Below are 15,104 nucleotides of genomic sequence, written 5' to 3'. Positions count from 1 at the left end.
ACCAGAAAAGACTCCGAATTGCTAAAGCAATTTTGAAAAAGAAAAGCAAAGTTGGAAATACCACATTTCTGAACTTCAAGCTATATTACAAAGTTGTAGTAGTCAAAACAGTATGGTGCTTGCATAAAAATAGACACACAGATCAATAGAATGGAATTTAAAAACCCAGAAAGAAATCCACAGTTATATGGTTAATTAATCTTCAATAAAGCAGGAAAGATTAGTTAATGGGCATATGAGAGTAGGAGAGTCTCTTTAACTTACAGTGTTGGGATGACTGTACAGCAACATGGAAAAGAATGAAACTGGACCACTTTCTTCTACCATACAGAAAATAAAATCAAAATGGATTAAAGACCTAAATATGAGACTTGAAACCATAAAAATACTGGAAGAGAGCACAGACAGTAATTTCTCTGACATTAGCCATAATAAATGTCTTCCTTGTTTTATATTCCTAGTCAATAGAGACAAGTCTAAATCAATTGGCTTCTGACTGATTTACCAAGGTTAGAGTACTAGTTGTTTAGATAATTTTCTTGGGGTCACTCTCCTATTCTTTTTCTTTTTAATAGTTAAAGTAGTATTTAAATGTGTGATTTCTTGTATAGAGCACATTCCTCACCACTTAATGTGCTTAATTTAAGAGTGGTGGTGTTTTTTGGAATGAGAATTGGGCTCATGAGCAAAAGTTTTGCACTTTGTCTTCACTTATTCCTTCCAATTTAAACTTTGCACACAGTGTTGCTACATTCTCCCTTCTGCCAATGCAGAACTGGATTTTGGGCACCCAGGCTCCAAGTGTTTTTAAGGGGGGGCCAGAAGTGTGAAAAATCTTGGTGCTTTGGGAGCATTTAAATATGGAAGTGTGGAGGAATGTAATAGAACAGTAGGAGAGAAAGATGGGTACATATTTCTAATCCAAGAGTGATAAATCAGACTGCTACTGTCTTCGTTTGTATCTAGTGATGAGGACAGGAATGTAGTTCTCATGTGGATGTCATAGGTTGGCATAAATGTGACCTGCAAATGCTTCTAAGTGGATTCAACAGTATGAATGCCACTGAAATAGTGGAGTCGAGGTTGTTCCCTAGTGGTCCTCTGTCTTAACTGTTTGTTCCAGGCATCACAAGAATTTGCCATGGAAGTTTTTAGTTCTTAACATAATAATATCCCTCAGACTGAGCAATGTATTTGGTGTATATAAATATCCGTATAAAGACATTTTTATTACCTATAGATCTTGATGCAAACATGGGTTTGTATCTGACCTTTTTATGTCAGTCGCACGGCTTTTATATGATTTATTAGGAAGCCATCTTTATTATCAGGGAATTATAGAAGTACTGCTTGATAATGACTTTATTGCTTGCAAATTTGAATATTGGTAAAATTAAAAATATACACATTTTAAAAAGTAGATGTGCTCTACTACTGACATTTTAGATATGCTATTGGTAAAAATTTGGGGATGCTGAAAATTTTTAAAAAGATCTTATAAAAATGCAAATCTTGTGTCATGAAATCTATTTTTGTCTTTGCTCAAATTGAGAAATTTTGTATGCATTTGTGAGCATGTGTTTGAGAGCCTTACCTTCATGTCTTCCAGTGTGCCCACAGAGACTAATTAGCAAAGGAGTTTTGACATAGTCAAGAATGAGCATAGGCTATAGGTTGGCCAGGGCAAGAAATAACATTTATCAAATAATCATTATCATGTCTCAACTTGTATCCTGCTGTACTTAGGAAGGCCACCAAGATCTTGTGTGAAATAAAGTATAAAACAAACCAATTGGCATGCATTTGCCTCTCAGCAAACAGTGCACCAATGAACACATTTTCTGTTTTCACTATTTGTATTATTTTTATTTTATAAAACAATGGAGATTTAATATTTGGAAAGGGTCCTGACATAAAAGTCCTGCTGTGTCTGAGACTTTGTGTTCTTTTAACCATTAATTTAATCATCATATCAATTCTGCAAGGTGATGGCATTTGGCTTACAAGAAATCAAGGTTTAGAGAGGTTATGTAATTTGCTGATGGTCATACAAGCAGTAGAAGGTAAAGCATCTGTTTGAACTCAAATTTCTCCCTGGAGATTTCTCTCTGACATCAGTCTATTTTCAGTTGAAGCAGATCTGTGCATCTGATGCCATCCTTGGCCAAGCAGAAGTTGCTCTGCATATCATAAGGTCTATTTTACAGTGAAGAGAGCAGCATGCCTCCTGGGGGAAAAAAAGGGCAACCGTTTTTGTATATGTGCTGCTGAAGCGAGCACTGGGCAACCGTTTTTGGACAAATAATTTAACATATGACATTAATATGCATTCAAGATTTATTCTCTTCCAGTATTATGCATTGATTTGTCACTACCTACTCAAATCTTTGCCTCTGAAGATGACTCTATGACAGGAAAAAAAATCACTTTCCATGCTGTTTTTCCTCCATAGGTTGCATTGCTCGTACTGTAAGCTCACCAAACCAGCACTTGCTGAAAACTGATGACGTCATCAGTTGCTGTTTAGATCTGAGTGCCCCAAGCATCTCATTCCGAATTAACGGACAACCTGTTCAAGGAATGTTTGAGAATTTCAACATTGATGGCCTCTTCTTTCCAGTTGTTAGTTTCTCTGCAGGAATAAAGTTAGTATTTCTATGTGTTTTGGTCTGTGTCCCTTCTGACTTCTCATACTTTCACAGAAGATTCTGCACTGTCATCACCCATGCTTTGCTAACCTTCTGCCTCACTCCTGAGCATCTGTACCCAGAGCATTTTTCTTGATCCGTGGAGAAAAAGGTAAGATTCACCCAAGGGGGCATCTGGGGAGGCCAAAAACTTTGTCCACCTGTTCTACCATTTAGACGAGGCAGTCTGGTAACTCTACCCCAAGTCAGTGTCCTGAAATATTTCAAACCCATGTAAGTTTACTTATTTATTTAATAAGGGAAAATGAATAATATTACATAAGACAATACCACTTATTTCTTTATATTTCATTAATTTCCCTTTTCTTGTCATCATATTTCCCCATCCCACTCCAAGCCCCCTTATTCTACAGAAACTAAATGGGTTTTTTTGTTTGTTTGTTTATCAGGTCAAATTATCTCTTCTCTGTGTTACCTTCTATCTGTTACCCTTGTAAATTATCTGCCTGTGATCAGTTGGGTCGTGATGGTTTACTCTAACCTTTTGCTTTCTTGCTGTTAACAGATGGGAAGAGATAAATAACAGTTCTTTGCAGATCTACAAAGAGAACTTTAACAAGTAGTGGTCTGTCGTGATAAGGGGCTATGCTGTCACCTATTAATATGTGTATGTAGCTACTTGACGAGAGTGGCTTCCTTATTATAATGGACCATTAAGTTATTCTGATTGTTCTTCCCATTATAACTCTCTTCATTTGAATAATTCATGGTTATAGAAACATCATATTGAAGAAAGGACAGAGAAAGCATGAAATATTAGCTATCCACACAACAATGACCTTTTTTGGCATGTTTATACAAATTACATTTCTTAATTTATTTTTCTTTTTTTAAATTTAAATTCAATTCAATTTGCCAACATATAGTATAACACCCAGTGCTCATCCCAAGGGCCCTCCTCAGTGTCTGTCACCCAGTTACCCCAATGCCCGCCCACCTCCCCTTCAGCAACCCTTTGTTCGTTTCCCAGAGTTAGGATTCTCACATGGTTTGTCTCCCTCTCTAATTTTTCCCACTCAGTTCCCCTTCTTTTCCTTATAATCCCTTTCATTATTTCTTATATTCCACTTATGAGTGAAACCATATGATGATTATCCTTCTCAAATGACTTACTTCACTCAGCATAATACCCTCCAGTTCCATCCATGTTGAAGCAAATGGTGGGTATTTGTCCTTTCTGGTGGCTAAGGAATATTCCATTGTATATATAGACCACATCTTCTTTATCCAATTATATTTCTTTCTATAAGCTCTGAATGTTTTAAATTTTTTGTTCACATTTTTTTGCTCTTTTTATTTTATTGGCTTATTTACTATTACTATTTTTTTGGCCTGGAAATGAAATACAAATTAGAAAAAGAATTGCAAGGAAAATGAAAATTTGATTTCACTTTTGTAAGCGGAGAGCCCATGAAATCAGTATGATTTAGCTATGTTTCATAAAACACGGTTCAATGGAACTTGGGTTAAATTTCTTTTAATTAAAGGAGTTTGGTATATAAAAGATTTTAGTAAGTCTCTTATTGAATAAGAAATAAGGTGACCTTCTTTCTTCTACAAATGAAGTATCATTTGAGTTCCCTTTAAGGAATTTTACTGGGAAGTTGGACACTGGAAAGTGACTAATTTTTCTTTTTATCAAACCTCATACAGTTCTGTAATTTTAAGAAAAGATAGATAGATAGATAGATAGATAGATAGATAGATAGATGATAGATAGATAATGTCTGCTCTTTCTCTGTTGACTCTTTGGGCCCCTTGAGACATTAAGTGATCAGTTACCATTCATAGGTATTTCTCCTACAGTAGTATGATGCATATGGTTTTGCTATTTCTCCAGTGAGTGATTAGTTGTCTGATCCATTGGTGTAATGCAATCAGCTTTTCCCATGATCATGTTTTATCTTTTGTGCTTCAAGGCTCTTAGACTCTAAGATGCCCTCATTATGAGGGTAAAGTCTGGCTCCAGATAAAGTTAATTTTGGACTAATGATTTATTCCATGCATTTTGTTGATTAGGGAACTTTCTGTATACCAGAGCTATGACTGACCCTGACATGCATCCTTTTCAGGGTACGCTTTCTGCTTGGGGGGAGACATGGAGAATTTAAATTCCTCCCTCCACCTGGGTACGCTCCTTGTTATGAAGCCGTTCTGCCGAAAGAAAAGTTGAAAGTGGAGCACAGCCGAGAGTACAAGCAGGAAAGGACTTACACACGGGACCTGCTGGGCCCCACGGTTTCCCTGACTCAGGCTGCCTTCACACCAATTCCTGTGGATACCAGCCAGGTACCCAGAGCATCTGTGATGGTGGTCATTTGTACTGTCATATTGTCATACAGTCCTGAGGTACTGTGGCTTTTGGACTCTTTTAACTGCAACCCACAGGGATGCACCTGACAGTCATACAATTTATATGCATAACTGAAGAAAGTTTTGTAAAATAATGCCTACCTTCATCAGGTCCACTCCTCTATTTTGTATTCAATTCTCTTCTATTTTTTTTAAGACTGGCCTCAAGGCACTGCATTGATTTCATGATGTACTAATGTAGATCACTGAAGGTAATGCATGCTAATTTTAGGGTGCACTTTTTATATAGTGTGGACATAGACCTTTTTATTTCTTCAGGCACCTAGATACACTATTATTTTGAAACAATTTTACGGACCTTTATCTTAAGTAGAGATTGAGATCCTGGTCTCCAGAGTCAAAGTGCCTCAGGTCATTTGTCAGCATTGGGACTTGAGGAAGTAACCCTTCTTTGTCAATTGGGATGCTAAGAGTATATTTGACATAGTTAATAAATAACACATTCACATGATACTTTGCAAACAGGCACCTGAGAAATATGAGTCCTTATTCTTGCTTTTCTGTTTCATAGATGTGAGCATATCTTGACATTGACAATGAATTAAATAATTCTTGCTTTATCTTGATGTTAAGTAACTTCAATAAGGTCGGTTATTCAAAGTTTGTTTGTGAATATCTTTCTGAAGATCCAAGAGACTGCCTCTGAGGTCTAAAGTAGAATTAATACCAGGCCTCAGAAAGTTCAGTTGTTGAGCAAATACTTGTTTAGCTCCTCAAATCCTATTTTTTGTCTCATCATGCTGGCCTTATATATTATTGAGTGCTAGAAGCAAGCTTTGTTCATGGCTGAAATTCAGTGTGTGTTGTTTGCTGCAAGATGGCAGGATATGTGTGTTGCTACCAAAGTTCAGTTGTAGACATGGACTGGAATGGATGGTTGGATTATGTAGTGGGAGTACATTGAGGATTTCCTGAGACCTGGATTATCTCCACCTTTGTGGGGAAAGGAGCATTGATAGTCTGCTCCCTGAACAAACGAAAGGTGGTAGGCAGTCACCTGCTTTCTATGTGGAGACTGGATGGGGGGTGACATACTGCCAAATACCAGCAACCAACCTCTCATCTTGAAAACCATTCATATTATTTATGAAGAGGTCATTGAACTTCCTCTTGTGAATGAGAACATGTAAAGATGGTTTTAGAAGCTTATACTTGGGAACCACTAGAAGTAACACAGCAGAGTTAAGGGAAAACACAAATCACTGCAAATATTTATAGGTTTGAGGAGCCAGTGGATTATCCTTTAGTCATTGAATTGCTTTCATTCTAGCCTATGTGCAATGGCCAGGTTAGTTTAAGAACTTTGGAGTGACTTCTTTTTTTTTTTAAGTGATATATACTCTGGTGGTTACATCGCACATCCATGAAGGCATTGTTCTTAATGGTGACTGTCCCCAACAATGCTCTTGTTTTCCTTCTCCCCAACTTTTGTTCATAAACTCACCTGGAAATCTAAGCTGTCCCACCATAAAGTCCCCAAATTACCTAAAAATTTTTTGGATATATCTAGTTATATTTTTACAGCTACATTAGAAGGGTTAGACTCTAGTTGTATTATTAACATCTTAATAGTTTACAATGGTTTTATTTGGTTCAGTTCACAGTGAGGACAATGAGTGTGGTTTTATTGCATTTGTTTCTGATGTGTGATTTCTTTCTTATTTTAGATTGTGTTGCCTCCTCATCTAGAGAGAATAAGAGAAAAACTGGCAGAGAATATCCACGAACTTTGGGTTATGAATAAAATAGAGCTTGGCTGGCAGTATGGTCCGGTACGTAATTTTGAAACTTATTTTCAGATCTGCTAATACATCTTTCTAAAAACATAACTTTTTTCTCACTCATCCTGCTATGTGAGGACATGAATCAGTTAGATTGGTTTTTTTCCCCCTACACATTAGTTTTTGTTCGATTTTTCTTTACAAGAGGGGATGACATTATTAACATGTTCATTGAAGGATGGCTTGGTTGCCTAGACAATTGAAAAGCCATCATTCTTTAGGCTGAAAGTTATAGTTTTTAAATCAAGGTTAACATATACAGACACTAGGCATTTTTAAGCCACTTAGAAAAAAAAATCTCATTGAAATTCAAAGTAAAAGCTGAAAATGGAAAGAAATTAGTCATTTTAGGGGCTCCTGGATGGCTCAGTCAGTTAAGCATCTGCCTTAGGCTCAGGTCATGATCCTGGGGTCCTGGGATCAAGTCCCATGTTGGGCTCCCTGCTCAGCAAGGAATCTGCTTCTCCCTCTCCTTCCTGCTGATGCTCTCTGTCACTATCTCTGTTTCTCTTTCAAATAAATAAATAAAATCTCAAAAAAAATAAATTAGTTATTTTACTTTTCCTTTACCTGGTGCTTTACTTCCTTTAGTCTTAACTATGTGTATCAATCAGTACAGAGCCAGTGGGCAGAGGCGGTGGGTTTCATAGGTGGAAGACAGGCTGAGATATAATGCCTGAATAGATTTCCAAATTATTATTTAAAGATCTCAAGGGACACCTGGGTGGCTCAGTTGGTTAAGCATCGGAATCGTGATTTTGATCAGGTCATTATCTCAGGGTCATGGGATCGAACCCTGCAGTGGGCTCTACACTTAGCAGGGAGTCTTCTGGAGATCCTCTCCCTCTGTCCCACAAACCCATGCTCCTCCCTTCTCTCTCTCTCTCAAATAAATAAGTAAGTAAAATCTTTTTTGAAAAAGTCTTAGTTTACAGTTTGTCAATAAAGTTTAGATTAAAAAAACCCTTCCTATATAATCCATTGTATCATATACCTATTTCTTTGGTCTTACATTCTAATGCTGGGAAATAGACCATAAACCAGCAAGTGAGTATCTGGTTCTGCTTGCAGGTGGAATTTGTTAGGAAAGAAAAAATAAGAGTGTAGGGTGAGTGAGCAGATGGCCATATTGGGAAGGTGGGCAGTATAAACCTGGTGGAGAAGGTAAGATTTCAGCAAATACTGGAGGAGGCTGAGTGGGTGAGTATGTGAGTGTCAGGGTAGAGCAGGCATGGGACCTGGCACCAGGAACTGTGCTGAACAGAACAGGTGGCCCAAAAATAATGCCAGGTGGTACCACTGACCTCAAACATTAACATGCCTGAGGGCTTACAGGGCAGCTTTGCTCGGACAATGAGCTGACCCTTCCTTTTGCTTCCCCCCTTCACTTTCTGCCATGCTATTGGATTGCCATTGCTGGTGTCTGAAACGGGAGACTATTATGAGGATGTTTCTGTTCTGTTTCAGGTTAGAGATGACAATAAGAGACAACACCCCTGTCTGGTTGAGTTCTCCAAGCTGCCTGAACAAGAGCGCAATTACAACTTGCAGATGTCTCTGGAGACCCTGAAGTGAGTTTTTTAACTTGTCCTATTTTCTGATCTTCCTTACCTGAAACAAACAAGGTATCAATATAGCTTAATTCAGTAAGAATTAAATGAATTCAGTTAGAATGTTTCATAATGCACAGGTGGATTGGATCAATATTTTTTGGGAATTATACTTTGACCTTTCTATTTTATGTCTTTGCACTCTATAAAGTATTTATTGAAGAGCATTCTACGGATATTTTGGGTATTCCAGAATACAAGGGTTCTGTGATCAGGTATGGTGCTCCTCCCAGTGTGGGCCAAGGACCAGGTCTGTCACAAATTGTTATTGATTTGTGACAAGATAAGTAAAAACACTAACAAGAAGTCTTGAGAAACTTTTATACCAATTTAAGGGAGCAATTTTCTATTTTAGTGAATCTAATCTAATAATTTATAAAATGCAGGCTTATATTTTGCATGTCTTCATTTAAAATTTTTAATTTTCTCTAACAAGTTTTATTGTATTTTATCAGAGCAACAGACCACAACAGGCTGGAAATTGAAAGAAAATTGGCTCTTCATCACAGACAGTTTGAGAAATACTGCTCTAATATATTTTAAAGATGCTGAGTTAAAATAATTGTTTATTTTGCTTATGAGTTTTTCAGTCCTGAGAGTTTCTAAAATAGAACGGAATCCATTTGTAATATTTCCCTAGCTTATTTAGCCATACTATCTTGTTTGTTTGTTTGTTTGTTTGTTTCTCAGAGAGTACCTCAGGACCATTTGCCTGAGGAACACGCTTTGAGAAAAGCTACCATAGACATTTGCATGTCATCTTTAAAGGCAGATTCACTTTTCAGTGGCTCTGCCAATTGTTTTCATGAAATTTGCCACTTACCATTGCAAATGAAAGAATGGGGTGGTGAAAAATAAAGAAAGGAAAAGGATTTTAAATTTTAATATAAAAAATTTCAGAAAAGGGTACGCCTGGTTGGCTCAGTCCGTTAAGCATCCAATTCTTGATTTTGGCTCAGGTCATGATTTCACAGTCATAAGACTGAGCCCTCTGTCAGGCTCTGTGCTGGGCATGGAGCCTGCATAAGATTCTCTCCCTCTCCTGCTGTCCCTCCTCTCTCTCAAAAGGAAAGACAAGAAAAGTTAAGAAAATATTTTTGAAAAGACTATAACATTTCTTTAATTCCTTTTATATCCTTGGTGGCCTCTAAAACTAGATTTGTTCAAACAACTCACTTTAGTGCATGCTTATCTTAGGCTTATATACTTATGTCCATTTTTGTTTTAGTTTTGTTAAGAGTAAGGAGTTACTTCCCTTGAAGCAATTTTACCAAGAACTCAAAACATAAAATGTAACCACTGTGTCAAACTCTAGATTTTGGGTTCAGGTGTATTTCTTCAAAGATGTGAGCATAATAATCATTACAGAAATTAACATATTGGGCATAGAAGTTTAGGTTCCACTAGTAATTTATTTATTTATTTATTTTTTAATTGGAGTTCAATTTGCCAACATGTAGCATATCACCCAGTGCTCATCCAGTCAAGTACCTCCCTCAGTGCCCATCACCCAGTCACCCCAACCCCCCGCCCACCTCCCCTTCCACCACCCCTTGTTTGTTTCCCAGACTTAGGAGTCTCTCATGTTCTGTCTCCCTCCCTGATATTTCCCACTCATTTTCTCTCCTTTCCCCTTTATTCTCTTTCACTAATTTTTATATTCCCCAAATGAATGAGACCATATAATGTTTGTCCATCTCCAACTGACTTACTTCACTCAGCATAATACCCTCCAGTTCCATCCACTTTGAAGCAAATGGTGGGTATTTGTTGTTTCTAATGGCTGAGGAATATTCCATTGTATACATAAACCACATCTTCTTTATCCATTCATGTTTCAGTGGACACCGAGGCTCCTTCCACAGTTTGGCTATTGTGGATATTGCGGCTATAAACATTGGGGTGCAGGTGTCCTGCTGCTTCACTGCTTCTGTATCTTTGGGGTAAATCTCCAGCAGTGCAATTGCTGGGTCGTAGGGCAGGTCTATTTCTAACTCTTTGAGAAATCTCCACATGGTATTCCAGAGTGGTTGTACCAGTTCACATCCCACCAACAGTACAAAGGGTTCCCCTTTCTCCCATCCTCTCTGACATTTGTTGTTTCCTGTCTTGTTAATTTTCCCCATTCTCACTGGTGTGAGGTGGTATCTCATTGTGGTTTTGATGTGTATTTCCCTGATGGCAAGTGATGCAGAGCATTTTCTCATGTGCATGTTGGCCATGTCTATGTCTTCCTCTGTGAGATTTCTGTTCATGTCTTTTGCCCATTTCATGATTGGATTGTTTGTTTCTTTGCTGTTGAGTTTAATAAGTTCTTTATAGATCTTGAATACTAGCCCTTTATCTGATACGTCATTTGCAAATATCTTCTCCCATTTTGGATTACATCTCATTTAATTGATTTTTAATTTTGGCCTGATTAGATCTAAATTCTGCAGTCATGAAGTCTCTTGAATCCTTTATGCTTTTTTCCAGAGCCACCAGTAGCTTTATAATTGTGCTTCTGAATTGGCTTTCTGACATCGAATTGTAATCCAAATTCTGTAACTCTGTGGGAGAGCATACTATTTCTGATTCTTTCTTTTGTGGTGAGTTCTTCTTTCTAATCATTTTGCTCAATGTAGAGTGGCTAAAAACAATTTGTACTGGAAAAGGAAGGAAAGAAAAGAGAAAAAATAAGGGAAAAACCAGAAACAAACAAACAAAAAAACAAAGAACAAAAAACAAAGCCAAAAAGAAAACAAGGAGGGGTGCCCTCTGGTTCTATATAATATAAATCCCTCTACTTTCCCTGGAGCTTCCCAGCACTGCTGGGTCAAGAACTTGCTCTTCCCCTGTCCTTCCAGCTGGTCTTCTGGGGGTGTGGCCTGCTGTGCTGATTCTCAGTTGTGTGCACCTGAGGAGATGCCCTGCCCCCTGTCAGGTGCACGGCTCAGTGGGAGCTCTTTATCCTGTGAAGCCCCTGTTCCCTGTTGGCCCATACCCTCCCAGGCACAGGGTGACACAAGGAGGAATAACCACACTGGCGGCGGCCAGCCTTCCAGCCCTGGAGTCAGCTCCCAAAATAACTACTGCAGAACCCAGTACACACTGGCCTGGATGCTCCTGGGGGCAGCGGCGTTGATCTGCACAGCTCTGGGGCATCTGGCAGCAGGAGCATCCTCACTGTCCTGGGCCATCCCCGCCTCCGTCTGTCCTGGAGGGAATGCAAGATCCTGGGCTGTGTCCCTCAGCTCCCTGGGATCTGGGGCCTGAGCCGCTGGAATCGCGCTCCTGGGGCCACGCAGCCGCCCTCTGCCATCTGAGCTGCTCCCGAGGCCTCTACTAGTATTTTAAAAGGAAATGGAAATATATACAAATCAAGTAAATTAAGAACCTCCCAGAGATAAAAATTGACAGAGCTTGCCTGTGATGAAGGATGTATAACACATGACTATGACCTGTGTACCTTGTATTTGGGATCCTGTCCTCCTTTGTATTCTTGATGAAAGGCTTGTACATTTCAATAAGTAATTCATAGCAGTTCACCATTTGCCTCACCTTTTACCACAAAATGTTTTATTGAAAGGTCGTGGTCTAAGATAATTTAGTTAAATTTGCAGTACATTCCCTATAATTTTAGTAATTGACAACTAACCCAGCTATTGCAAAGGACAAATCCTAGGAAGCAGTGAAGTGGAGAAATCTCTGTATTTGCATTTAGTGTGCTGAGCCTGAGTTCATGTAATCTGATCTCATTCCTAAGAGGGCTTGTGGCTGGTTTGATTAATCATCACATTGCATGGACCTTGGTGCTGTTGTCCACAGTAAATGCTAATGACCTTTCTCATGAGCCAATCCTCAATATTTTATGGTTTTACAATGAGCTGATTTAACCTATTTCTTTAAAATTTAACATAGAGCAAGGAGAGCGCCTACATCTCCAAAATTCACTCTTAGCCCAGTCTCGGTAATTGAGAGTAAGTGCGGTGGTTTCTTTCTGTATTTCCTTTAGGCCTTTGTTCAGGTGGTAGCCCCCAGAGCAGAGTAGGTAAGAACACAGGGTCCGTTGTTGGATACTGTGGGTTCAAGGATTTGCTGCTCCCTAGGGAATCTTAGATTTTTTAGACCTTAGATTTTCTTCCATTGGTAAAACGGGGGTCATACTGCATCTTCTTCGTGGATTTGTTGTGGGGACTAAATCATATGACACTGATCAAGTTTTGGGCACCATATGTCTGACACACTCCATAAAAATATCAGGGGAAGGATTAACAACTTCCTTCATTTGGATTCTGAAGAGTGCCAAGTAACAATCAAAAGTTTACTCCAGAATATCCCTTGTTTTGAAGGATGATTTCATGTGGATGTGAATTTAAGGTGCTCTTTTAGTGATTTTTCTTTTTTTTTGTCGTGTAAATTGTTGACAGAGATAGCTTCAGATTTTCTGGTCATCTATGTGTTAGAGTCCTGCAAATTTCTGGCACCCTCTCTCAGGACAACAGAGTGTCTATAAGCATGCCTGTCAGCCCTGTCCCCAACTTTGGTGACCAGTGTCACTAAAAGTTTAATTTCTGCTTTACTTACAGTATTTTCTGAATTCAGGAACTTAATTTTTTCATAAATGACCTATGTTTAGGAAATGAATGTTAGAATGGTTTTTAATTAATATCTTGTATACTTTCATAGAATCTTTCTTTGGAAGTTAACAAAAATGCAGCAAAACTAGAACAATATTGTTCTTCTGGTCAAGTAGGTTTTTTTTTTTCCTTAAAATTGTTTTTGGGAGTTACAATGTATTTGTGTACATATGTAGGGGAAGGGATAGGAGGATTAAGGACACGAGGACACCAAGGATAGCAGTAGGGAAGGGAGAAACATAGTTAAGAGAAGAGGCATGATTTTTGTCTAAAAGAGCAGGTTTTCCTCCTACCTTTGTACCTGTTTTTTTTTTTTTTTTTCCAGTCTCTTGATGGCAACAGTTTGCCCAGTCTCTGTTATGATTCATGATTTTCAGTCCTGGGCTCACTCTTTCTGTTGCAAAGTTGCTAGGTATTCTTATCACACCCACAACTTAAGTTCCACACAGTGCTGACAACTCCCTGAAGGTACATCTTTACTGCAGACACCTGCTCTGTGTGTATCTCGTTTCTCAAATGGCATTCTCTCTGGATGTGTCCAAGGTACCTTGACATTAGCTTTCCATTCATCTCCTGTGAATGACCTCTCCATTCATCCTGCTACACGGGCCAGACATCTGGGAGTTATCCTGGACTCTTTCTTTTGTTTGATCCCTGCATCCACCCCATCACCAGGTCTAGCCCATCACTGGGTCCTCCTCCATGTATCTTCAGTCTCTCCCCTACCCCCATTTCCATAGTATTCCTCTTGGTCTGAGCCACCATCATGTGTCACCTAGATTGCCATGAGAATCTTCTCACTGGTCCCCCCACACATTGCATTCTTCTGGTTCTTTCTGTGCACAGCCAGAGCTTATGCACCTGCACGTGAACATTCATACACATGGTGCTTGGAACTCTTCAGTGGCTTCAGTGGCACTCACTGCATGAACCCTTTGCAACTCCTGCCATTGTTCACTATGTTCCAGCCCCCATGATCTCTTCTTCTAATGACTCAGAATTTTTATTGCCTCATATATACTATTCTTTTAGCATGAAAAGTTCTTTGCCTTATTTTTAGATGGGCGCTTTCTTACTCTTTTTCTTTTTAATTTTTTATTTATTTATGATAGTCACAGAGAGAGAGAGAGAGAGAGAGAGAGAGAGAGAGGCAGACATAGGCAGAGGGAGAAGCAGGCTCCATGCACCGGGAGCCCGACGTGGGATTCGATCCCGGGTCTCCAGGTTCGCGCCCTGGGCCAAAGGCAGGTGCCAAACCACTGCGCCACCCAGGGATCCTGCTTTCTTACTCTTAACTCATGTTTCTGCTTAAATGTACTTCTTCTATGAGACCCTCTTCTACCCCCTACTCCCTTTCTCTTATAACACCGTGATATTTTTTATAGCTCTCACCACAATTTTTAATATTACTCTCTGGGGTCATTTAATATTTGCTTTTCTTATTACAGTGTAAGCTACATGAAGATGAGGACCATGGTTTTATTTTTTTTAACTCCTTATCCTATACCTACTTTTAGCAGAGTATCCAGCACATAACATTGACTCTGTTGCCAATTTCCTTGGCAAGTGTACCTCAAACATTGTGATTTTTTTTTGATCTCCTCCAATTTTTGCCCCTAAGTCATTTTAAAAGTATTCTTCTTCTTAAATTGAAGATGCCCCATATAATACACCAGATATCTCAGAGTCATCCTTAATACTTCCCCACCCCCCACGACCCCCATCCCTTGCCGAGGGCTTTCTAATCATCTTTTAATCCATCCACTTCTTTCCTTCCATCTCTAATGGTGCTGTGACCACCCCAGTACTTCCAACACGACTGGGTGTACTCTACCACTTGAACCTAAACTGCCATTATTCCTCACCTGAAACTAGAATACCATCCCCACAGATCCAAGTGAAATCTATCCTTTCTCCTTTCTTATCCATTCTGACTTTGTCACCAGCTGATCTTTTCCAAACTCTTAGGTTTCCATGTCTTCTCTCAATTTAAATTCTTTTAGCAGCTTTCCA

At 38.9% G+C, this 15,104-nt stretch overlaps 1 protein-coding gene across 4 annotated transcripts in view; it reads left to right on the top strand.

Moving 5' to 3' along the window:
• Positions 1–15,104, top strand: part of RYR2 (ryanodine receptor 2) — a 727,449-nt gene that overhangs the window by 412,647 nt on the left and 299,698 nt on the right. For all 4 annotated transcript variants that reach the window (XM_077894379.1, XM_077894378.1, XM_077894377.1 and 1 more), the window contains exons 21-24: positions 2,453–2,645; positions 4,781–4,997; positions 6,749–6,853; positions 8,330–8,433. In XM_077894379.1, coding sequence (XP_077750505.1) covers positions 2,453–2,645; positions 4,781–4,997; positions 6,749–6,853; positions 8,330–8,433 — 619 coding nt within the window. The remainder of the gene's footprint in view (positions 1–2,452; positions 2,646–4,780; positions 4,998–6,748; positions 6,854–8,329; positions 8,434–15,104) is intronic.

This window comes from Canis aureus, chromosome 4 (assembly GCF_053574225.1).
Source record: "Canis aureus isolate CA01 chromosome 4, VMU_Caureus_v.1.0, whole genome shotgun sequence".
Lineage (NCBI taxonomy): Eukaryota > Metazoa > Chordata > Mammalia > Carnivora > Canidae > Canis > Canis aureus.
The sequence above is the reverse complement of the archived record's forward strand: the minus strand, read 5'-3'. Positions and strand labels throughout refer to the sequence as shown.